Source organism: Geotrypetes seraphini, chromosome 3 (genome assembly GCF_902459505.1).
Source record: "Geotrypetes seraphini chromosome 3, aGeoSer1.1, whole genome shotgun sequence".
NCBI lineage: Eukaryota > Metazoa > Chordata > Amphibia > Gymnophiona > Dermophiidae > Geotrypetes > Geotrypetes seraphini.
This window is the reverse complement of record NC_047086.1, coordinates 283441981-283468331: the sequence shown is the minus strand read 5'-3', so window position 1 is coordinate 283468331 and position 26351 is coordinate 283441981. Positions and strand designations below refer to the sequence as shown.

Below are 26351 nucleotides of genomic sequence, written 5' to 3'. Positions count from 1 at the left end.
ACTGAAATTCTATTCATACACCCCCATGATCAGATAAAATGATAGGATCAATGGCGGCTTTTGTTACTTGTTGTACTATTTGATTTGAAACAAAAATATAATCAATTCTAGAAAAGGATTTATGAACTTGTGAGCAAAAGGAAAATTCCCGATCATCAAAATGAAGTATCCGCCATATCTTTCAAATCACAAGAATTCACCAAATTATCTAATCCTAACGACTTCATGGTCCTACTTGGTTTTTTGTCCATTATAGTATCCACAACAGCATTGAAATCTTCTGCCACCACTAGATTAGAAGCAGCCAGTTACTGTTGTAAATTCTTAAAAAATTCAATTTGATTCGTATTTGGGGCATACACATTAAACAATTCCAGGGTATTATTTTCCATGCTCTTTTCCACATGTACTCACCTTCCCAAGGAATCAGAACCAATTAATTTAAAATTAGCTGTACATTTTTTATTTACTAATATAGCAACTCCTGCTTTTTTACCAACTGCAGGGGCAAAGAAACTTTGTTTTACCTAACCCCCTTCGAGCTTTTTTGACTCTACTAATGATAGGTGCGTCTCCTGTATGTAATATCTGTCAGCATTTTGCTGCTTTAAAAAGGCAAGCATTTTTTTCTTTCTAATTTGATGATTAAGGCCATTGACATTTAAAGAGAAAATCTTAATCTCCATTATAAGTTTTTATTTCCAAAAATGTAATCCAACATAAATATTTAAATTTATTTAATTTAATATGAATAGACACCGTTATCCATTGTTTAAAATTTAAAGAGTAAAATTTTCCTTTCTCAAACCCTCCCTTCCCTAACCTTCCTCCCACCCTCCCAACCCAAATCATTATTAACAGTGAAAACTTGGTGACACACATATTAGACCAGGCAATAAATGACTCCTTACAGATTATCAATAATTTATTAGTAAAATAAGCCTCTTAGAATATTAATAGAAATTCATCAATTAACTTATTGTAATTCATATGTTATGTAATAATATATATTCACTAAACCCACCTATATCTGTAAAGATATTCAGACTAAAATCTTAGATCAATATGTATAATAAAATCAAGTTATCTTTTGTAAACCCTAGTCAATGCATTATTGCAATGAATAACACTTAATTATTATAGCAATACTTTATAAAACAAAAATTTCATTTAGCAAAATATATTTTTACTTTTTTCTTTTTTTCCCCTTTTTTCTCTCTCCCTTCCTTCTTTCTTCCCTTCCCTTCTTCCTTGCTTCCCTTTTCCTTCCCCTTTCCTTTCTTCTTCCTTCCTTTCTTTTTTCTTTTTTTCCCCTTAAAAAAGTCATATAATATAAATCATATTTAATCAATTTAATGAGAGTATAACTAAATGAATATAATTTATAGATTTATATTTTTAAATTTCAAATAAATTTTATGCATCTATTATATCTTACAATCATTTTCAACATTTATGAGGAATGTTTAAAATCTATTTTATATACTTAATGTAAGGATATCTCAATATATAAGGAAGTACAGCAAAAAAAGAGGAAAAACCTATTTTAAGCCCTTACAAAGTGAAGAATTCTGCAGATATGAAAAAGAAAAAAAACAACAACAAAAAAACCCTCATTTCCAATAAAACTCTAATGAGCATTAAAGAAACCGAAGCTATGAGTATTGCACATTACTCTAGAAGCTACATCTGTATTGCACATTACTCTAGAAAACTCTTCTGGCTTTTTATCTTGTAATTCATGAGTAACAAAAAGAGAAATTGCTAAAGGCAGCCAAAAACCAACAATTACTATTATCACTGCATTCAAAGTAACACAATACTATTTCTTATCAAAAATCAATTGCTACAAGTCACATGTTTCAAGGAAACCAAAATTAGAACCAACCCAATGTCTTAGAAAGAGTTACTTAGCTGAATTCAAAACCCTTTTCATTCCCTTTTCTTTCAATCCTCTCTCCTTCGTTGCATTTTCAGGGCTGAAAATGTCATTTCGAAATCCTTTTTTGCATTGTCATCCGGCTCTCTGCATTAAATATTTTTGCAGTAATTTCCTTGTATTAAACTGAATATTGACTTCTGCTACTCCTCTGCCTCACTTTCCTGGCTTTTTCCAGTTACTGGGAGCACAGATCGATCCTCTGAGAAAAATCGTCATCCATCTCCAAGCAATTGATATAAGTGACGTAGTTATGCCGATAGAGCAGTTTTAACTTCTTAAATTGATCCGCTGCAGAAGCGTTGTATTAACTTCCTCAGGCTTCATGCCCCTCTGGTCACTGCACTGTTTAACTCATGTATTTCTTTGAATAAAGTAACCATTGCTTTTTGGCTCTAAACAATACGTTAGTCAAAGTAATACTATAACATGGAATCCGATGTAAACATTCCAATGCTCACTGCATCCGTTGAATAAAACAGTTTAAAATAAATTTAAACCATAGCATTCTCTTCCAATTTACCTTGGGCTTTTATATAATTGAATATATGTTTAAATACCATGAAACATGCTTTAAAATTATCTTAAAATAAAACTTTAACATATTAAATTTCAATTCAGACCTCCTTTGAAGAAATTAAGGAGACATTGGTTGCTCTCTATGTTGTAAAAAATCTTGCAATTTTCCTGGATCGTCAAAAGTAAAAGTTTTATTTTCAATCGTGATCTTCATAATTGCAGGGTATAGAAGCCCGTATTTGGCCCCCATGGCTCGTAATTGTGGCCTGAGATCTAAAAATCTTTTCCTCCTATTTGCCGTGTTTTTAGCAAAATCGGGCACTATATGAATGGGCATCTTGGCATTTTAAATTCTTGTTTTGCTTTGCCAATTGAAAAATTTCAATCACCCGCTGATGCCTTAATAATTTAAATATTAATGGCCGTGGACCCATTTGCCTATCTGACCTTCTTGCCAGTATTCTGTGTGCCCTCTCGATCTCAAAAGGGAACTTTGTTTTAATAGGCAACACTTTAGGTATAAAATTCTCCAGGAAGGAAATTGGATTACCTTTCTCCACCCCTTCCAGTAGACCTAGTAATCTCAAATTACTCCTCCTCTCATGGGTAAGCGCCTCAAATTTTTATCCGATCTTGTTTAGTTTGTGATAATTCTATTTCCGTTACTTCCATTTTTTTTCTCCAACTGACTTGTTTTTATTTCCAACAGTTCCATTCTTTTATTTAGAGTTGCCACTTCATCTGTCAGGTCGTTTACCTTTTTAGCAGTTGCCAACACAATTTATTTTATTTCCTTCAATTCTCTCATAACTTCACTGTCTGCTCCTTTTGATACTGGCGTCTTCAGAGGAGTTTCCGGCTCTGGCTTCTATCTCTTTGCACTACCGGTGTTGCCAAGCGTTGAGTCATTTTTTGTTTGTTTCCCCGAAGACATTCTTGTGCTTATCTCTTTTCCAGGCAAAATAAACAACTTTCAAGCGACTTATTGATCTTTTAGTAATCTGTAAGCATGGAGCTCACCCACTACCCGACCGTTTTCATGCGCGACCAAGCCACACACCCCAAATTCATTCAGAATATATCTAAAAAAGGGGACGTCTTGCTAATAGGTGATTTTAACATGCCGGATGTTGATTGGGGTATCCCTATTGTAGGGTCTTCTAGAAGTAGGGAGAATCTGGATCTCTACAAGGAGAACTGTTCCAGCAGTTGGTAATGGAACCCACACGGGATGGGTCATACTGGACTTCGTGCTTATAAACAGGGAAAGTGTTTCTGATGTTACAGTGGTGATCATCTGGCATCTAGTGATCACTGCATGGTATGGTTTAATATTAAAATGGGTATAGAGAGGGCTCATTCAAAAGCAAAGGTTCTAGACTTTGAAAAAACTAACTTTGTTCAGATGGGGGTTTACATCAAGGAATTATTGTCTGGATGGGAACGTCTGAAAGGAATGGAAATGCAGTGGCAAAACTGAAAGGAGCGATTGTAAGGGCAACAAACCTTTTTGTGAGGTAAATAAGAGAAAAGAAGGCCACTTTGGTTCTCAAAAGTAGCAGCTGAGAAGGTAAGGAATAAGAGGTTAGCTTTCATAAACTACAAAAGATTGTAGAAAGAGGAAGATAGGCAAAAATATCTGGAAATGTTAAGAGGCTGGTTGTGTAGTCGGGAAAGCAAAGATGCAAATGGAAGAAAAAATAACTGACACAGTAAACAGGGAGACAAGTCATTTTTTATATATATTGATAGGAAGAAGTGCAATAGTGGCATTGTGAGACTCAAAGGTAAAGGGGAGGAATATGTAGAAGCTGATAAAGAAAAGGCCGAATTGCTTAAAAGATATTTATGTTCTGTGTTCATGGCTGAAGCACCTGGAGCGGGACCACAGAAGACAAACGTGAATAGGGATGGAGAAATAATAGACCCTGTGCACAGGGAACAAAGGAAAAAGAACAAGAGACACGATTCACTTATCTTCATTGATATTAACCATTCAGCAAAACATGCTTCATCCAGCACAACGATCTTCCTGCTATAACAAACTCCACACTGGAATGAAGATAAGGGACTAGCTGTTCAAATCCAACAAGGCTCTTGTTTTGCCAACCCATGGCTGCGTCAGGGAAGTTCCCGTTCTCTCCTGCTCCAGTGACTCCTGCTCCCGTTCTCTCCTCTCCTGCTCCAATGACTATGACATTTGCTGCCACATGTGAAACTATAGGTGTGGTATATGCGATACTTTGCCCATGTGGTTTGTGCTACATAGGTCACACTGCGCAATGTTTAAAAACAAGATTATTTGAACATCGTTCTAATATCACCCATAAAAGGCAGGTAGATATACTTACATGACATTGTGCTGAGAAAAATCACTCGTTTGAAGGCTTCCGGTGTTTCGTGATGGATCATATACCTGTTAACAGCACGCCGTGGTGATGTGAAAACGATGCTCCATCAAAGTGAACAGAGATCTAAATACCATCTGGCCCAACGGACTTAATCAAAAAATAGAATGGGGTGCATTTTATTAGTTTTTTCTTGACTGATATTTTTGATTTGATTGTAATACTATTTGGATTCTCAACAGAAATGACATCATGTGACCAGTTTAAAACCAAGCGCCATTCTGAGCTCAGGAGAGAACAGAAACTTCCTTGACACAGCCATGGGTTGGCGAAGCAAGAGCCTTGTTGGATTTGAACAGCTAGTCCCTTATCTTCATTCCAGTGTGGAGTTAGCTATAGCAGGAAGATCATTGTGCTAGATGAAGTATGTTTTGATGAATGGTTAACATCAATGAAGTTAAGTGAATCGTGTCTCTTGTTCTTTTTCCTTTGTTCCCTGTGCACAGTGGTGGGATTTTTCCCAGCTTGAAAAATTGCATTTTGAAACTTGGTGTTTTTTGCCTGTGATACAGAATTAGAACGGCTAAAAAACTCATTGGGTTGCTGTCTACATATCACTATTAGTTGAGGTTTTTTCTCCACTTTATTTAAATTATTTTTCAGAGGATACCCCCACCACTTGGCTAATAGCATTTGTTTTTTGAGTTTTGAATTTTGTTATTATTATTAGTATTCTGGAGAGACATTTAAATACCTACGTAATGTAAATGCACATGAGTCGAGTCTCTTTAATTTGAAAGGAAACTCTGCAATGAGGGCATAGGATGAAGTTAAGAAGTGATAGACTCTGGAGTAATCTAAGGAAATACTTTTTTACAGAAAGGGTGGTAAATGCATGGAAGAGTCTCCCAGAAGAGGCAGTGGAGACAGAGACTGTGTCTGAATTCAAAGGGACCTGGGATTGGCATGTGGGATCTCTCGGAGAGAGAAAGAGATAATGGTTACTGCGGATGGGCAGACTAGTTGGGCCATTTGGCCTTTATCTGCCATCATGTTTCTATGTACAGACATACCATGCCGGACCATACAGGACCATAAAATGGAGGCTCTGCTCAAAGTTTTGATGTGGTTACCCTAGCTGTCCAGGCGGTGCTTTGTGGTGGTCTAGTGGCCCAAGCTTGTTTCCAGTGGTCTGAGAGAGTTCTTGACTGCAAGTCAGCTAGCTGGTCCTTAATGGATCATGAAATGGCTAAGATTGAGCTGGGTGCTTCTTATCTCTTTGATGCCTTGTATGATCTTTTGTGTGCCTTGACCCAGTCCATGGCTCTTGGAGTAGCTACCCGTTAAACCCTGTGGTCGACGAATGCGGCATCTAAAGCTAAGCTCAGTAAGTTTCTCTTTCGGGGCTCATTTATGTTTGGAGAGGAGTTGGATAAGCTGGTTCAGGCCTTGATTGACTCTAAAAGTGCCTAGGTTACGGGAGAACTGACCTTGTCAGGCTTCCCATGGTGGTTCTTCCCAGGGACACTTGCATGAATTTCAGAGGTACTGCCCTGGCTGGGGTGTGTCCTTTTTTCTTCCAGTGGCCATTTTCTTTCAATGCATGCAGTCCTTTCGGGGGCCTGCCAGGGGGTCACGACTCCTCTGGGGGGTTCCTCCACCGCCCCAATGACTCGTTATGGGTCCTTCCCCTGGAGCCTGGTTACGGGAGTTTTATTGGGATTGGGCTGAGATCACCACAGATCAGTGGGTCTTGGAAGTGATTCCGGGACGGTTATGCTCTGGAGTTTGCCAATCTTTATAAGATCGTTTCCTCTCCTTGTCAGGCAACTTGGAAGCAGAGAACTTTTACCAGACACTGCTCAGGTTGCTGGACCTCAGAGCTGTAGTCCTAGTGCCGCCTCAGGAGATTCGCACCAGCAGGTCCTCCATTTACTTCATGGTGCTCAAGAAAGATGATCTTTATGGCCCATTTATCAACAGGGCGCTCTGGGTTCCCTTTTTTCATATGGAAACTCTAAAAAAAAAAAAATGTACTTTTGGCAGTCCAGCCTGGATAATTTCTTTCTTCTCTCAACCTGACGGAGGCCTACCTGCATGTCCTGATCAATGTTCCCTCTAAGGATTGATGACGTGTGTGCAAAAAAAATATGCATGAGCGACAAGTTACATACTCCACAAATTTATGAGCAGGCGCAGAGGACGCATTTTTAAACAAATGTAGTTTATCCTTGTACTCCTTATGTAATTTTAATCATCTATGGCAGGGGTGTCAAAGTCCCTCCTCGAGGGCCGCAATCCGGTCGGGTTTTCAGGATTTCCTCATGAATATGCATGAGATCTATTTGCATGCACTGATTTTGTTGTATGCTAATAGAGCTCCTGCAGAGTCATTGGGGAAATCCTGAAAACCCGACCGGATTGCGGCCCTCGAGGAGGGACTTTGACACCCCTGATCTATGGATATGTTTGTATGTTTATTGTTCAAATGGTTTTATTTATTTCCCCAAATTTATTTTTGTTATATGCATTGAAAATATTTGATATTGCGTTTAAATCAAAATCTCAATAAACTTGAAACTTGAAACGAGTGCCCATGAGATTGTGGGAGGGTTAAATACTCAAAGCTTAGAAGAATAACAATTTACTTAAAGTTTTTGCTACACCAGCTTTCTGGTATCTTTACATACAGTGGCGTACCTAGCATATGTAACACCCGGGGCCCATCATTTTTTGGCACCCCCCTCATCTGTAAGAAAAACATGATTTTTAGTAACAAACCACACGTCACACATGAGTACCTAGGAAAAGGCAGCATCTTACATATTGCAGTGAGCAGTACATCAATACACCCATTGTAAAACTAAACAAGCCAGACCAGCACAGATCAATCCTACACCGTCAATCCTAACAGAAAACCATGTTTTTCGAACACACAGAACACAGAAAACACCTTCGCCTAGTATGGAATATGTAATCACAAACTAACCCCTCCCTCTTTTACAAAACTGTAGTGTGAATTTTAGCCACAGTGGTAACAGCCCTGACGCTCATAGAATTCTGAGCATCAGAGCTGCTACTACCATGGCTGGCGCTAAAAAACGCTCCACAGTTTTGTAAAAGGGGGGATAAAATAGAAATACAGTTTCAACGCTCTAGCTCAGAGGTGCCCAAACTTTTTGGGCTTGCGAGCTACTTTAAAATGACCAAGTCAAAATGACCTACCAACAATAAAATTAAAAAACACAAAGCACACTATACGCTGAGAAAATGTTAATTATCATTCCTATTCTGGGGTTTTTTCAAAGAGGTCAAGGCAGATGACTCTATGCATTGTCACCTCAGTAACAACCATACAAAAATAGACAAATATACCCCCCATCCTTTTTATTAAACCACAATAGCAGTTTTTAGCGCAGGGAACTGCGCTAAATGCCCAGCGCTGCTCTCGACGCTCATAGGATCCCTGCGCTAAAAAACACTATTGCGATTTAGTAAAAGGGGGCCATAGTGCAAAATATAGACAGCATATATAAATTCAGACACATTTTGATCACTAAATTTAAAATAAAATCATTTTTCTTACCTTGTCTGGTGATTTCATGAGTCTCTGGTTGCACTTTCATCTTCTGACTGTGCATCCAATCTTTCTTCCCTTCTTTCAGCCTGTATGCTTCCTCTCCTCCAGACCTCTCCTCCAGACCCTAACTTTTTCTTCCTCTCTCCTTGCCCTTTCTTTCTTTTTTTTCCTCTTGATGCCCCCTTTCTTTTTTTTCTGTTTCCCTTCTGTCTCCCTGCCTGCCTCCTTTCTTTCTCCCTACCATCTACAAAGCCACAGCTGCCACCATGGAGGAGAAACAGGCCCCAAAGCCACCGCCGCAACCATCGGGGGAAACAGGCTCCAAAGCCACCACCGCGGCTGCCCCAAGCTCTCTCTGCTTCCCACCGTCAATTCTGCCGTCGGACAGGAAGTCCCAGCCAGCCAGGGCAGGTGCACAGCCAGGGCGGACCGCCCCCCCCCCCTTGGTAGGACATTGAAGACGTGGCAGCGGCTCGTCTCATGAATCCCCACCTACGTCGGAAGTCCGATGCAGTCGGGGATCTTGAGAGGAACCGCCGCTGCATCTTTTAATTTTTTTAAATACAGGCCGCCACCGCCGCTTCCTCTCCCCTCGAGTGAGCGACAGGGGAAAGCGTATGAGCGACGCCACTGAAAATAGTGAGCAATCGCTCATGCGCTCACCTTAGAGGGAACACTGGATTCGGGCCTTGCATCAGCGATACCTTCGTTTTGTGATTTGGGAAGAGCATTATGAGTTTTGTGAGCTTCCCTTTGGTCTGGCCACAGTGCCGCGGACCTTCATCAAAATTATGGTGGTGGTGGCAGCAGCCTTGCGTAAGGAGGGCATTCTGGTTCACCTCTATCTGGACAACAGGTTTTTCTCCGTGTAAATGTGGAGTTGTATGTTCTGGAATAAGCCTTGTTTATTTCTGCTTGGCTATTCGTAAAGACTGATTGTAAGAAGGACTGCATAGCCCACTTGTACTGATGTCAAAAGTTAGTGTATCAGTCTCCACCTGCTGGCAAAGGAGTGTAAACCCATCCGTTTCTGTGCTGGTCTGGAGGGACTAAAAGAAAGAAAATTAGCAGGTAAGAACCTAATTTCTACTTCATATGGGCTTGATTAACAGAAAAATAGCCATTTGTTTGGCAAGTAATAAATCAGAACAGATCACTTTTAATATAATTTGAAACTGATTGGAGACTTTGTGCCTTTAACCAGGAAACTTGTTGCACTGGTTGGCTAGTTAGGAGGGGATTAAAAATGGGAGTAACCCTATGTAGCTTGTAATGCTATTGCCTCAATAGAGGCTGCGTCCTTCCGGGCTGGAGGCTTTAAGGAGCATGCAGAAACAATTGAGCAAAACAAATTTGAATGAGATTCACAGTGATATTTTATGCTTTTTGATTCATATGAAAAGTGCTCATTCAGTGGGGTCATCATCCTGTAGCTCAATATCTATAATTAAAGTGCATTGATCAGATTTCGTATGGAATTTATCCTGTTAATTTATCTGCCTCACCATGGTCTCGTACCTCATAAATTTTATTGCATGAAATATATTTCTCTGAGGAATACTGATGCTTTCTCTCTCTTTTCTAGGAGGCAGAAGCTGTGTGCGATCTGATCCTGTCTTTAGTTTATTATTTTTATAATTTAATGCCATTATCACGTGGATCCAGGTCAGTTGCAGCCTCCATTACAAAGAATTGTATGAAGGCTAGGTGAAAAAATGCATCTGTATTTGGACATGATTCTCTCTTTATTTTCTTGGTAAATCAACAGCATCTTAAACATTTTAAAATGATAAAATCATTCTCTAGCTCTCAAATGTATGAGATTTCCTATAGAGCAGCTCAAGCATGCTGCTGAATGGGATGTTTGAAGAGAAAGTTTAAAGAGGGAAAGAGACAAAAAGCATGAGCAGTTCTGATATGAGCCTATAGTAAACAGTAAAGTAAATCTTAATAAGTTGGAAAGGTTTTAGTCCCATAAAGACTGCACAGAGAGGCTCCAGTGTTCTTTCCACGTTGTCTGTAGCTTTCCCCATCACTAGTGAGTCCCCCTGCTTTTAGCAGCTCCTGAGAGTGTCGCTTCCTCTGTGTTTTTATAAACTATATGCAACGCTGCCCAGGAATGTACACCAAGAAATCATATAAAAGTACATCTAGTCTTGTTTGAATGTGGAACTTTTAAAATGACCCCATAAAAGCTGGTTGATTGACAGTCATCCTGAGATTCCCAGGAACGCTGCTTTCAGTAATAAGAGTATATGAAAATTTGGAAGATCTGAAATTCATCCTTTGCAGAAACTGATAGTCACAGCAGCTGCCCCTTTGACCATGAACACTTTATTTCATGCACACTCATTTTGATAGAAACATGACAACAGATAATGGCTGAATTACCCATCCAGCCTGCCCATCCACAACATTTTCTAAGAGATCTCACATGCCTATCCCATGCTATCTTGAATTCAGATACAGTCTTCTTTTCCACCAACTCCATCAGGAGACTATTCAACACATCTACCACCCTTTCTGTAAAGAAGTATTTTCTTACATTACTCCTGAGTCTCTTAACTTCATCCTTAACTTAATGAAAATACGTTGAGATCTGAGAGAGCCATGAGATTAATAGCGATTAAGGAAAGAGGTGTATGATATGTACTTTCAAAAAGAAGAATGTTTTGTATTGCTGGGCTACATTTGTGGAATCACTTACCTGGACATCTAAGATTCTGCACAAATTGTGCTAACTTTAAGAAGTTACTAAAGACACAACTGTTTGCTGATACCTACTGTATAAAATGGGATTATAGAGATTGTTGTCTTTATGCTAATATGTTTTATGGTTAATTTTATGAATGTTTGCTGCTAGAAACCGCTTAGATATTAAAGCGGACTATAAATGTTGTCAATAAATAAATAAATATGTCCTCTCCTTTTGGAGTTTTCTTTCATTTGAAAAAGACTCACTTCCTGAACATTAACGCCACAGAGATATTTAAATGTCTCTATCATATACCCTCTCTCCCGTCTTTCCTCCAGAGTATACATGTTAAAAGTCTCAAGTCTGTCCCCATAGGATTTATGACAAAGACCACTAACCAATATTGTAGCAGTTTTCTGAACCGACTCAATCTTATTTATATCTTTTTGAAGATGGGGTCTCCAGAATTGCACACAATATTCCAAATGGGGCCTTACCAGAGAATTATACAACAGCGTTATCACCTCCCTTTTCCTACTGGCCATTCCTCTCCTTATGCACCCAAGCAACCTCCTGGCTTTGACATTCACCTTTTCTACCTGTTTTGCCACCCTAAGATCATCGGACACAGTCGCTTCCAAATCCTGCACCCAAGTACTTTGCTTCCTATGCTATACTGTTCTCCTGGATTTTTGCAGCATGACGCTGCATTTTTTAGCATTAAATCTTAGTTGTCAATTATCAGACCATTCTTCAAGCTTTGTCAGATCCCACCTCATATATCCACCCTATTACAGAGCTTTTTATCATCCACAGAAAGACAAACTTTGCCAGTCCTTCTACAATATCACGCACAAAGATGTTAAATAGAGCCGGCCAACGGACAGATCCCTGGCACTTCACTAACAACATCCTTATCCTCCGAGCAAACTCCATTTACAATTTCCTTTTGTCTCCTTCCATTTAATCAGCTTTTAATCCAGTTTGTCACTTTTGGGCCCATACTGCATGCATTCAGTTTATTTATCAGTCACCTTTGTGGCACCGTGTCAAAAGCTTTGCTAAAGTCCAAATATACTACATCTAGCGCCCCTCCCATATCCAACTGTTTGGTCACCCAGTCAAAGAAATCAATCGGATTTATCTGACAAGACCTGCCTCTCGTATAGCCATGATGCCTCAGGTCCTGCAATCCATTTGATTCTAGAAATCTTACTATCCTCTGCTTAAATCCCTAAATCCCAAAATCCCTAAATATCTTAATACACTCCCTTATAATATCCAGACTCGATTATTGTAATTCACTTTTTATGAACATCACCCAGAAGGATCAAAGACGATTACAAATAATACAAAATATCGCCATCAAAATAATCCACCATGGGAAAAAATACGATCACGTAACTCCCTATCTCATAGAATCTCATTGGTTGCCCATCAACCAACGTACAACATATAAAATAGCATTACTGGTATTTAAAATACTAGATACTAATGAGCCACAGTTTATAGATCGGCTCCTAATTCCTCATACTTCAAAACGTTCACTTCGGTCCAATACTCAAGGTCTATTAATGGTCCCCTCATTGAAAATAATAGGAACTAGACGCCATGACATCTTCTCAGTTATGGCTCCTCTTATCTGGAATACCCTCCCCCTATATATCAGAAACATCAAAGATCTTAACTTATTTAAAACTAATCTAAAAACATATCTCTTCAAATCTTCATTTAACCTTTAGAACAACTTTTCCGCGTACAGCTAAACAATTAATACTTCCTCACACATTTTCCCCAACCTAATCGTTTGGTCCTACCCATATCATACCCCTTTCTTCCCTTGAGGAAACAACAATTTGTAACTTTTATTCCCTAATGTCCTTTCCTAATGTTTCTTAGTTCGTCTGTATTGTCAATCTGTCATAGCCCTTTGAAAATTGTTAATGTAAAATAACTTGTTTTACTGTTTTATACTATTATTCTTTTTATTATGTAATTCGCTTAGATTTAATAGGCGAACCATCAAATTTTATTAAACTTGAAACTTGAAACTTAAGAAGTTTCCATTAGTTTACTCACTACTGAGGTCAGACTAACCGGCCTGTGATTCCCAACCTTCTCTTTAATTCTGCTCTTGTGCAGAGGGACCACATCTGTCTTCTCCAGTCCTCTGGAACTACTCCAAACTCTAAGGAAGCATTGAAAAGATGAGACAACGGAGCAGCCAGAACCTCTCTGAGTTCCTTAAGTACACTTGGATGTATCCTGTCAGGCCCCATTGCTTTGTCTACTTTTAATTTAGCTAGTTCCTCACAAACACAGTCTTCTGAGAATCTTTCCAGGTCTACTACACATCCATTCCCATCCCTTGTCTTTCATCCATGAACACAGAACAGAAATAATTGTTAAGCAATTCAGCCTTATCCTTATCAATTTATTGCATATTTGTCCCCCTTACCCTTAAGCCTCACTATGCCATTTTGACACTTCTTCCTATCACATATCTGAAAAAGTTTTGTCCCCCAGTTTTACCTTATTGGCTATCTTTTCTTCCACTTGCATCTTTTCCCACTTCTTGTAGTTTTTCCACATATTTTTGTCTGTATTCCTCTCTCTGCGACGTCTTGTAATTTATGAAGGCTAACCTTTTTTCTCTCACCTTTTCAGCTACTGCATTTGAGAACAAAGCAGCCTTCTTTTCCTTTTCCCTTTAGGTACTTTCCTAATCTAAAGATTTATTGCCTTCAGGATAGTGTCTTTCAGTTTCACCCACTACTTTTCTACTTCATTCAACTATTCCCATCATAACTAACTCTTCCTTGAGGTATTCCCTCTTCTTGACAAAGTTAGTTCTTTTGAAGTCTAGAACCTTCAATCATGAGTAAGTCCTCTCATCCTGCATTTTGATATTGAACCTCACCATTCTGCGATCACTAGATGCTAAATGATCAGCCACCGTAGCCTCAGGAACACTTCCCCCTGTTCTAAGCACCAAGTCCAAAATAGTTCTATCCCGCATGGGTTCCGTTACTAATTGCAGAACAATTCTTCCTGTAGTGAATCTAAGATCTTGCTTCTAGATCAGTGGTTCCCAACCCTGTCCTGGAGGACCACCAGACCATTCGGGTTTTCAGGCTAGCCCTAATGAATCGCATGAGAGAGATTTGCATATAATGGAAATGACAGACATGCAAATCTGCTCCATGCATATTAATTAGGGCTAGCCTGAAAACCCAATTGGCTTGGTTGACCTCCAAAACAGGGTTGGGAACCACTGTTCTAGATTATCCCGCAGCTGGGACAGTCCAATCAGCGTCCGGCATATTAAAATCACCTACCAGTAGCACTTCCCCTTTCCTAGCTATCTTGTGAATATCTTCAATTAAATCTTTGTTCATTTCTTTTGACTGTGAAGGAGGCCTGTATATCACACCAGCGTAAATACATTTCTAAACTAAACTAAACTAAACCTTAGGTTTGTATACCGCACCATCTCCACAAGCGTGGAGCTCGGCACGGTTTACAGGGTTAGGTTGAAAAGGAGCTACAATGAAGGGTTATAGGAAAAGAGCTAGGAAGATAAAGAAGGTCAGGGTACTAGAGCGGGAGGTGTTAGATTTTTGAATAGAGCCAAGTTTTCAGGTGTTTGCGGAAGGATTGGAGGGAGCTTGAAATTCTGAGCGGGGATGTGAGGTTGTTCCAGAGTTCTGTGATTCTAAAGGGGAGGGATGTTCCTAGTTTTCCATAGCGGGATATACCTTTTGCAGAGGGGAATGATAGTTTCAGTTTTTGGGAGGATCTAGTGGAATTAGGGTTAGAGGAGTTCCAGAAGAGTGGGATAACGGGAGGGAGGATGCCATGTAGGATCTTGAAAGCTAAACAGGCACATTTAAAGAGGACTCTGGAGTGAACTGGGAGCCAGTGAGGTTTGGACAGGAGTGGGGAGATGTGGTCGAACTTGCCTTTAGCGAAAATAAGCTTGGCCGCGGCGTTCTGGATTAGCTGAAGTCTATGGAGTTTTTTTTTAGTTATGCTTAAATAGATGGAGTTGCAATAATCCAGTCTAGAGAGGATGGTGGATTGAACAAGGACGACGAAGTGAGAATGATGAAAGTACGATCTCACGTTCCTCAGCATATGAAGACTAAAGAAGCATTTTTTTACCAAGAAGTTGAGGTGGTCATTGAAGGAGAGAGAGGAGTCTATGATGATGCCAAGGACTTTGCTTGAAAATTCAAGCTGAAGAGTGGAGCCGGAAGATAATGGGATGGAGGTGGGTAAATGACCTAATATTGGGCCGAGCCAAAGTAGTTTTGATTTGGACTCGTTTAATTTCATTTGTACAGAATGTGCCCAGGATTGAAGGTTCATTATACATGCGGATATGTTCTCAGCGAGGTTAGTGAGGTTCGAGTCGGTCTCAAGGAGGATGAGGATATCGTCAGCATAGGTGTAGAGAGTTTCCAGGGGGGATAGATGAAGGAGTTTCAAAGAGGACATGTAAATATTGAAAAGGATAGGAGAGAGGGGTGAGCCTTGTAGGACTTCACATATCGGCTTCCAGGGAGGGGATGAGGTACCGTTTATGTTAACGGTGTAGGAGCGTAAGCGTAGGAATTTCGAGAACCAGTCTAGGACTGTGGAACTTATGCCTATTTCAGAGAGTTGGAAGATTAGGATATCATTCCTTCTTTCCAGATTAACCCACAGTGCTTCTTCTTTATCCCCTACATCTCGCAATTCTGTCACTTTAATGTTATTTTTAACATATAACGCCACTCTTCCACCCTTTTTGTACCCACTCTATCCCTCCTGAATAGATTATAGCCAGGTATAACTACATCCCAATCGTGGTTCTCCATGAATCACATCTCTGTGAGCGCCACTAAATTCAGTTGAGCTACTATTACAGCCTCTAGATCTGGAATTTTGTTTCCCATACTACGGGCAGCCGTATGCAAAGCTTTCCAGCTATTGCTCTTTTGTCTCATTTCAATAATGGTATTTGGTGTCTTGTATTCCTGAGAGTTATTAATTAATTTGAGCTCTGTTTTTTCCTGTTCTTGAGATATTTTTATATTTTCTATCTTTAGGGCTGTAAATTGGTTCTTCAGTTCAACAGAAGATGAAGTAGTAAATTTCACTTTGCAGGGGCTGATGATCTGTGTCTAGCCATCCTCAGCCCAATGTCTCCATCCCTTTTGCTGGAGATGCATGATGCTTCAAAATGCATATCTGGGATGAACAATTGTGCTCAAAATTATTCAGTGGATACAGTCTAAGACAGGGGTGTCCAACCTGTGGCCCCGTGAAGTATTTTGTGCGGCCCCGGTCGAGGGCAATGCAGTGTGTTCCTCTGCTGCACCCGGGTGTTTACCATCTTGACGGCTTCCTCCTCTGTCTTGCTGCAGCATTTGTGCCCAAGAAACATTTTTTTCGGCCAATGCGGCCCAGGGAAGCCAAAAGGTTGGACACCCCTGGTCTAAGATACTGCCACGGAACAGCTACAGCTAAGATAGTTTCAATTTCTTGATAATGCTGTTATAATTTTGTTTCCTTTGTAACATCCCTCTTTGCAGGAGTCTCTTTCTGGTAGGCTCCATCAGTCCCTCGATTGATTGGCATCTCTTGCCTCCACTTAGGGAAGAAAGGTGTTAGAGAGTGGAAAAACTCAAAAAGACCAGCGTAAACAAGGCTGGCTGAACTGAAACAGTGGGCCTGATATTCAGCTGGCAGCAGTGAAAGGAGTAGGGGAGACATATTTAATACTGCCATGTTGATAAAAAAAAGACTTAATGAAGGCCAAGGAGATATGCTTGAAGATGCCCCATTGGTAAAGAGACTGACTATATTTAAAAGTACTGTTTAAAATTTTCATAATTTGTTGCTTATTGAATAGCTTGCATCAAAAATGCCTAATAAGATGCTTACCAACATAATTTTCATAAAGTAAAGGTCTTGCTTGTTTTCATATAAGTTGTAAATAGTTAGAAATAAACTGGCCACTGCTTAAAACTATTTAATTGGCCAGGATTTGCTCCAGGCTGGTTAAATAGCATTTTAGTGCCTAACTGCAGATACTTAGTGGAAGATAACCAGCTATCTGCCACTGAATATTCACAGTTGGCTGCTAACTAGCTATATCACATGACATAGCCGACATCAGAGAAGCCAGCTAAGAAGCCATCTGCTTCCAAACCAGTGTCACAGGTTTCTACAGCATCGAGCCTCTTGATGCAGACCAAACGACACCACCGATCCCCAGCTTCACAGGTTGTCTCTCCTCCATGGTGTGCATCCTCATCAAGGTCACCCACTCCAAGACAATTTGCTGCACCAATGGTATCGGCTGTTGAGCCATCAGTACCGGTGCCTTCGTTTAGGGAGAGACTTGATCAGTTCTTCCAGAGGGAGCTCGGTGATATATTTAAACTGCACTGCCTGCCAGTGCTTTCATTGACTCCCTTGGTACCGGCCCAGCTTGAGCATAGTTGTTACAAGGCTTACAGGTACCACTGTCAGCTGTCCATCGGAGCATCGCACTTCTCCAGGCTCTCCTGTGAGGAATCGTTGCTTGCCATCTTGACGATGTTCAGCCTCCAGGCATCGATGCTCCTCCTCAAGGTATCGATCTCCTCTTTTGACACATCGACATTCAAGATGTCAATCCTCATTGCGTCAATCTCAAACTTCAAAGTGTAAAAGGAGTACTCATTGATCTTCTTCCTCATCTTCATCAGAGCAGTACCGAAAACATACACATCATTGTTCGCAACGTTCGACGTCGGCCAACTTTCCTGTATGATTTGGACCTATGTTTTGACTCTGTGTTCACCTACTTTATCTGCGCCTGAGTTTTCTGATATCCTTTCAGACCCATCACCGCAGAAAACACCTCCTCAAAGGACATAATCCTTCATAAAGGCTTTCTTTTACCAAATAAATTAGACAGCTTGGCAAAGCCTTGCCTGTTAGATTGGAAGCTGATACTGCCTACAGTGCAGAGTACTTGGAGGCTTTGGATTATGATGAACTTCCTAAAGAGCTCTTAAAATTATCATTACATGGCATTCTTAAAGAGGCTCTTTTAAAAAATTGGAAAAAGCCTTTAACTATTACTGTTGCTCCAGGAAAACTTGATTCCCTATACAGAATCATTTCTTGTCCAGGATTTGATGAGTCACAGCATCAACATCAGTATTTAGTGGTGGAATCAACCCTTAAAAAATCTTTCAATTCCAAAGTTTATGCATCAGCACCTCCAGAATATGAGGGCCGTACTATGGACAAATTTGGACGATGCCTGTATCAGAATTCCATGTTGGCAAGCAGGATCCTTAATTATAATTTCTACATTTCCTGTTATCTAAAACAACTCATGAAACAACTGCCTAACTTTGACCAGTACATTCCTAAAGAACATCTTGCACAATAGCATCAACTTGTGAGAACTCTCTCACAAATTAGACAGTATATAGCAAGATCAGTCTAAGATTCTTTTAAAATGAGCGTGTTATCCCTAGGAACTTTGTATTCTCTGTTAGATCAAAATGAGTGGCTATGCTCTCTAGGTCTAAAAGAAGCGTGTACACATATACCAATTCATCCAACTCACAGAAAATTTCTGCAATTTCAAATTACCCATCGATACTTGCAATACAAAGTTCTGCCCTTCGGCTTGGCTTCCTCTCCAAGAGTGTTCACCAAATTTCTTGTAGTAATGGCAGCAGCTTTAAGGAATTGAGGATTTCCTCTATCTCAACAATTGGCTCATAAGACACCTCCCCTCAAGGGGTTCACTCAGCAATGTAGTCAACTATCCTGTTCCTTCAACATTTGGGGTTAGAAGTCAAAATCTCAACTTTTAGCCCTCTCAGACTCTTCAGTTCATAGGAGCTCTCTTAGACACCATACAGCTCAGAGCATTCCTGCTTCAACAGCGATAAAACAATCTGCTTCACCTTTGCCATCAAGTCTACCATCTACCGTCCATCTCAGCCAGACAAATTAAACTTTTAGGTCACATGGTATCCACAGTCTATGTTACCTCTTTGCCAGATTTCATCTCAGAACAGCTCGGTGGACTCTGGCATCCCAGTGGGTCTTAAGCTCCTGACCCTTTCTCTCAGAAGATTATAGTCACATCATCATACCACCTCTCAAGCCGCCGCCTGTGGTTTGGGATCTTGCTGTTCTCTCTAGATTGATGAAACCTCCATTTGAACCAAAGTATTTTGCTCATCTTAAATATCTCACTTGGAAAGTGATATTCTTAATCTCTGTCACTTCTGCACTTCAAGTGAGTGAACTTCAAGCCTTGGTGTTGGATCCACCCTTTACAGTTTACCACCATGATAAGGTAGTCCTCCGCACCCATCCAAAATTCTTGCCTAAAGTAGTCACATAATTTCATCTATCAATCGATTTGTGTTTCCAGTGTTCTTTCCAAAGCCTCATTCTCACCTGAGAGAATCTTGGACTGCAAACGAGCCTTGCCTTATTACCTAGAAAAGGACTCAGTCTCACAGAACCTCTCCTCAACTGTTCATCTCCTTTGATCCCAACAGATTGGGCTGCCCAGTAACCAAGAGAACTATTTCCACATGACTTGAGGCCTGTATTACCTTCTGCTATGCTCAAGCTGGGCTACAGCTTGGGAGTTGTGTAACAGCACATAAGGTATGCTATGGCAGCTTCAGTTGCATTTTTGTGTTCCACTCCCATTGATGAAATCTGCAAAGCAGCTACTTGGTCCTTAGTTCACACATTTACCTCTTACTACTGCCTGGAATTCTATTTTAGACAAGATGGTCACTTCGGCCAAGCAGTGTTAAAAAAAAATGTATTCTCTTAAATGGCCAACTCTTCCTCCATCCCTTTGCAGTAAGCTAGGGAATCCCATATGTGAGAATACTTACCGTAACAGGTGTTAGCCAGAGACAGCAGACAGATATTCTCACATTCCTCCCATCTCCCCTGGTTGGTTTCTTAGCTTGCTTATGAAACTGAGGTACTGAGCACATGCACAATGCGGATAGTCGTGAGTACTTCAAAAGTTTTTAAAAAATGGACAGTTCACTTTTCAGACTGTCTGTACCGGGCTCCATGGATGATGTCACCCATATGTGAGAATATCTGCCTATTGTCTCTGGATAACATCTGTTACGGTAAGTAACTATTTTTTTTATCCCTAGAGGACTTGCAATCTAATTTTGTACCAGAGGCAATGTTAGAATTAAGTAACTTGCCCAAGATCACAAGGAACATCAGGAATATGAACAGGGCTTAGTGATTGTCAGCTCACTGCCCCAACCACTAAGCTATTTTTCCATTCCTCCTTATTTTGCAAAGTTTGTTTAATTACTTTAGAGAGAACCTCGGGTACAAAACTGTTTTGTAAGCCCTCTGGGGACAGGGAAATACCATTTGTATATTAATGTAACTCAAGCTGAGCTACTACTGAGTCACCCATGAGTCATGTTTAGAATGAATGCATGCATTGAGACTCTTGTGCACAGGACATTTGAAATGGTATCTGCATTTGTCTTTATCTTGTAGTGTGGTAGCTTACTCTGTAATTATGGGAGCACTAATGGCTAGTGGAAAAGAAGTAGCAGGAAAAATTCCAAAAGGGAATGTAAGTATAATTTAACATAATTATGCTATGACACTGAAACTATTCCCAATTTCCTCTAGAAAAGACCAGAAATTTGGAATTATGGTTTCTCCAATGACAAGCAGGCCAGAAGTATTCTCACACGTGCATGATGTCATCCAACGGAGCCTGGTACAGATGCGGCATAGCATGTATTGCTATAAGAAAGTTCTCTTCTTGCAACTACAGGGTAACCCTAGTTTCTCTCTGGGCCTTGGCAACTCTCCTTTCGTGGCGTGGGCATCTTTGGGAGCCTCCCTTCTCTCCCACATGATTGATCAGGATACGGGCGTTTTTTCCTCTTTTGCTCAATTCCAGGCTCAGTGGGATGTCCCTCATCTGCAATTTTTTGCCTACTTGCAAGCTCGCACTATTTTCAAAGTCTCCATCTACAGTATGGCACAAAGTGGATGGGCGGTCTCCTCGATGAGTATCTCCTCTCTGTGCCGGCTTCTCAAAGTTACCTCTTGGTGTGGTATAGGGTGGTCCGTTCTTCTATCCCTCAGGGGCACCTCACTCATCTTCGGGATCTGTGGAACAGGGATCTGGCGGCTTCCTATACCTCTGATACTTTTCTGGAGCTTTTTCACACCTTACATGCTTATGTGAAATCCGCGGCTTGGCAGGAGACTCAATTCAAGATTCTTCATAGGGCTTACATCACTAGGGAGAGAGGTTCTCTCATGGGTTTATGGGACACAACTCTGTGCACTAAGTGCAAACAGGCACCTGGGACGTTTCTGCATTCCTTCTTGGAGTGTCCTGAACTCTCCTTATGGAACTCTTCCTTTACGCAGCTTCACTTGGTCTTGCAGCATGACTTGGAGTGGGATTACAAGACGCTCCTCTTGGGCGATCAAAACTTGCTAGAAGCACAGGGTCTCACTGTACCTCAGTGGTGCTTTATTTATTTGACACTGTTAATGGTTAAATGAACCATTTTGCAGTACTGGACCCAGGACGGGGCTATTTCCCTGGAATGCTGGCTCACTCAGATGTCTGAGCTGGCCAGGTTTGAGTTTTGTTATCATAAACGCTCTGCCAGTCTGGAGGTCCGAGCATACCTGGCTTTATGGAGAGCATTCCTGCGGCTACCTCTAGTCTCCCGACATGGGGGGGAGGGGGTCTGAATGAGGAGTGTGAGTGAATTGCTTGATGAGCTGATTGTTTGGTTGTATTGTATGGTGTGGATGTTGCCCCTTGCATTGGAGATTGCTAGGGAAGAGCCTTACATACAGAAAAATTTATGGGGTCACTGAGGGAGCCGGGATGTTTCGCTGCTGGATTATCCTGAGACAGTAGTTTGGAGCTTTCTATCCATCGCTGCCTTCCTCCTCTTAGCCTGAAGAGGGAGCTCTGCTACGTGATCTCCCACTCTCTCTTCGATTTGTGCCTTTGATTTTGTGATTTATTCTGGGTGGGGGATCTTGGGCATCTTTTCTTCTTTTTCTCTTTCTTTATTGCCTATGGTTGTTATGTTGTTCATATTTCCTATGCTGCTGGTGCTTGTTTTGCATTACTCAGAGCCGCTCCTGTTCTGCATCTGTTTATCCTGTATCTTGTTTGTTCCTCTGGTTGACTTTAATAAAAATGATTTGCAAAAAAAAAGAAAGTTCTAGCAGCATCCCACCATGCATGTCTGGGTACCTTCCCACCTGATGCACCAATGTGGGTCCCTCAGTCTCATCTCTTCCACAGAGCTAAGAAGACATGTCTTTATGGTCTCCTCTTGTGGGTTTTACATTTTTTTATTTTTCTTGTTGCTTTTTAGGCCTGAGACCTGGCCTCAATTTAAGTCTAGCTCTTTTTTACTTTCAAAATTGAGGAGTTTAATTTGGCCTCAATACTTTTCTTGATGTCTAAGACCACCCCCAATGGCTTGAAAAAGTGCACCCAATGTAATTGGTGATCTCTGACAGACGCACACAATTGATGAATTGGATGCTTAGGGCTGACTCTTGTTCTCTTTCTTTGAAAATGCAGTTGAGGACACAGCGCATCAGGTCCAGTAGGAGAAACATTTTGGCTCCTTAAGGCTGGAACGCATATGAGTTAAACATTCTTCTCTTTGCATCAAGGGACTGCAATGCCAGGTGAAGCCTAAGAATGTTCAGCATTGGATCTCTTTGAAGCACGGTGCCAGGAGTGCTGAGACATTGGCATCGTCGGTGCGCCAGTCTTCAGGCAGCCAGATTTCCGCTTCTGGCTACACACAGGCTTTTCTCCTGGCTGTCTCTGAACCAGCCCCTTCCAACCTTTGATAGTGCCTGCTCTTGATGAAATGTATGGGACCAAGGAAGGAAAGAGCAGACACAGATGTTCCATCTGCACTACACTCAGGTATCAAGGGTGTTTGGCCCAACTGCAGCTCAACCTCAACTCCTTCCAGATGCCCAGACTCTGCCTGTGGATTAGGCTTCGATGCTGGTTCCTTATTGGGCATTAACATTGGCATAAACCCATTCAGTACCACTCTCAACATCAGTTGAGGAAGCTTCCCTGGAGTCTTGAGGATAGAGCTGTACCTCAGCACTCTCCGAGCTTGGGCACAGTTCCACTGAATTGGGGCAGGTGCAGACTCACTCAATCTGTCTAGAGTACTTTGAGGAGTCTAATCTAGACCATTCATGGGAGTCAGAGTGAGGATCCATATTACTTCTCAGAGGAGAAATCCAATGGTAGCCCTTCTAATCCCTCCCCAACACAAAAGAGGCATAAATCCCAACCTGAGGGTCTCTTTCACCGTTGTTAAGAAGATGGTTTCTGCCATTCCATTTAAATTGGAAACAGAGAAGGATCCCAGAGCTGAGATTTTAATCAGTCTTAGACTATAAATTTCCTCCCAATAAAAGGGTCACAGTTCTGCTACCTTGAAGGATGCACTGATAAAGAACTGGGAATCTCCCCTCTCAACAAAGGTGTTGCCAAAGGAAGGAGGATAATGAAGTATTATATCCAAAAGGCTCCTGGATTCAAATCTGCCATCAAATGGGCCAGAAGTTCCAGGACTCATGCCTCAATTCCCCCAGGTAGAAAGGTTCAGACTCTAGACTCGCAGATTCGCTGAATGAACCTGGTCTTCTGGCTGCCAGTCGGACTGAACCTTAACTCCTGGAAAACCACACCGCAAAAGGGGGCAGGACCACACAGGTTGTCCCACTGTTAGTTGCGGCCAAGCCGAGAAGGAACCAAAGAGCTTGCGCTCAAGCTCCTGATTAAATCAGGAATGCAAGCAGCTATGCAGCGGATGGCCCTGAGCTCAAAGAAAATATAAAAGCAGGCTGCTAGCTAGGTGTTCCCAAGAGCTGATCTGGTAGCATCAGACTTTCGCCGTGCAAGTCAGCATCATCTTTCAGGCAGAGGTCCCACTAAGTGGAAATCTTCAGGCACCGAGCCTCTAAAGAACACTGAAAAAATACCTGAAAATAATAAAACTGCAGAGCAAATCAAACACACTTCTGAGCAACTTGCTTGAAGAAAACTGAGGAGGCAAGACTGGAGCAGCTCCTTGGGAAGGAGGTGAAGTGAAAACATGAGTGACAGTTTTCTGCAAGCAACTTGCTAGTTCAGATACAAGACCTTAGCGTTCAGGACCACTAGACACATTGCACTAGAAATGTAGTTTTGCAGTGAGAACATAAGCTAGTAGTTTGTGCAGTGCCTGACCACAATTTGCAGCTGTTTATGTATAAGAGTAGCTCTGCTATTAGTAACAGAGCTGCCATGGATTTCATCCAGCTGGCTGTGGTGGACATAGAGACCTGTCACTGCAGTATATTAGTGATTAATGCCAACTGGTCAGCAAAATGGACAAATGCTTTTCTTTACTTTTTTAAAATTACAGTCACTTATGCTACTTCAGTCCTTTCACATGTGTTACACTGGGGAAATTTTCAGACATCATGGTTATCCATAAGGCCTAAACCTTGTAGAAAGTACTCTGATTTGCTTTTTCTACATACAATTTTGCTGAAAAATAGTGCTTGTGAACTTAAATTCCCTCTACACGTGTTGTTTTCTAGCCCCATCTAAACTATGATCCCTTGGTAATACTTCATCTCAGTCTGGTAAGAGTATCCATTTTGTTGAAGCTCATATATGCTTTTTATCTGATAGAGCCAGGCCAGTTGGAAAATTGCCACCTGTCCCCCACCTCCATTATTTTATATACACTAGTTCTATAACTTCATCTTTCAAAACAGTTGGATTGTTTAAAAATATTTGTCTCATATTTAAAGTTCTGTATCGTATTGTCCTAGTCCCTACTCTCATCAAGAGTATTCATATTCAGATATCTTGAGTCTCTTATATAACTTCTAGTGCAAACCCCATACCATTTTGGTTGCTTTTTTTCTGAACTAATTCAACTCTCTTTATATCCTTGGTGAGATATAGTCTCACCAGTTACTTGTAGGAGATAGTAGGTGCTCATCCATTAACTTTTTTCAGGGAGTGCACAGCTGCACGCTAATGCAAATATTAACACATGACCTGAAAAAAAAATGTAAAAGATGCATAAAATACTGCCACATTAGAAATGATCTTAGCACATGGAAAAGTCTTGCGTTAGTTTTTGTTTTAATGCAGATGATGATTTTGTATTGTATTGTACTGCATTGATATTGCTGTTGAAAAGCAAAAACACAAATTTTTTGAAATTAAGAATCTCTGAGCTCCTTTGGTATCCTAGGATGTATCTTATCAAGCCCTGTGGCTTTATTCATTTGAATTTTCGCTGGCAGGTTGTTGGTTTTTTAAGAACATAAGAAGTGCCATCTCCGGAACAGACCCTAGGTCCATCAAGTCCGGCGATCCGCACACGCGGAGGCCCCGCCAGGTGTACCCTGGCATAGTTTTGGTCCCCATATCGCTCCAAGCTTCTCGTAAAGAGAAGTGCATCTAGCTTACCCCTACCCATGTCACTTCATGCCACTCATAAGGAGATGTACATCTAACTTACCCTTAAATCCTAGAATGGTGGATTCTGCAATTACCTCTTCTGGGAGAGCATTCCAGGTGTCCACCACTCGTTGCGTGAAGCAGAACTTCCTGATATTTGTCTTGAACTTGTCCCCCCTTAGCTTCAGCCCATTGTCCGTGCCACATTGGACATTGTAAATAACGTTTTTTCCTGCTCTATTTTGTCGATTCCTTTCAGTATTTTGAATGTCTCGATCATATCCCCTCGTAGTCTCCTTTTCTCAAGGGAGAACAACCCCAGTCTCTTAAGTCTTTCCTTGTAATCCAGGTTCTCCATACCTTTCACCAGCTTTGTTGCTCGTCTCTGCACCCTCTCTAGCAGTATGATATCCTTCTTTAGGTATGGAGACCAATGCTGGACGCAGTATTCCAAGTGTGGTCTGACCATCGCTCTATAAAGCGGTATTATGACTTTCTCCGATCTACTCGTGATTCCCTTCTTTATCATGCCTAGCATTCTATTTGCGTTCTTCGCTGCCGCCGCACATTGCACCAACGGCTTCAGTGTCCTATCGATTAATACTCCCAGGTCCTTTTCCTGTTCAGATTTTCCCAGAGTTGCACCTGACTTACTATACTTTTGGTTGGGTTGGTTTTTTGTTTGGGGTTTTTTTTTTTTTTTTTGGGGGGGGGGG

The 26351-nt window shown here is 41.0% G+C and overlaps 1 protein-coding gene across 5 annotated transcripts in view; it reads left to right on the top strand.

The window, feature by feature from the left end:
- The window catches only part of TTC13 (tetratricopeptide repeat domain 13), a 290777-nt gene that overhangs the window by 238638 nt on the left and 25788 nt on the right, over positions 1 to 26351 (top strand). For 4 of the 5 annotated variants that reach the window (XM_033935670.1, XM_033935673.1, XM_033935672.1 and 1 more), the window contains 2 exons: positions 9972 to 10051; positions 20640 to 20718. In XM_033935670.1, coding sequence (XP_033791561.1) covers positions 9972 to 10051; positions 20640 to 20718 — 159 coding nt within the window. The remainder of the gene's footprint in view (positions 1 to 9971; positions 10052 to 20639; positions 20719 to 26351) is intronic. The other variant, XR_004538644.1, reaches the window with a different exon arrangement.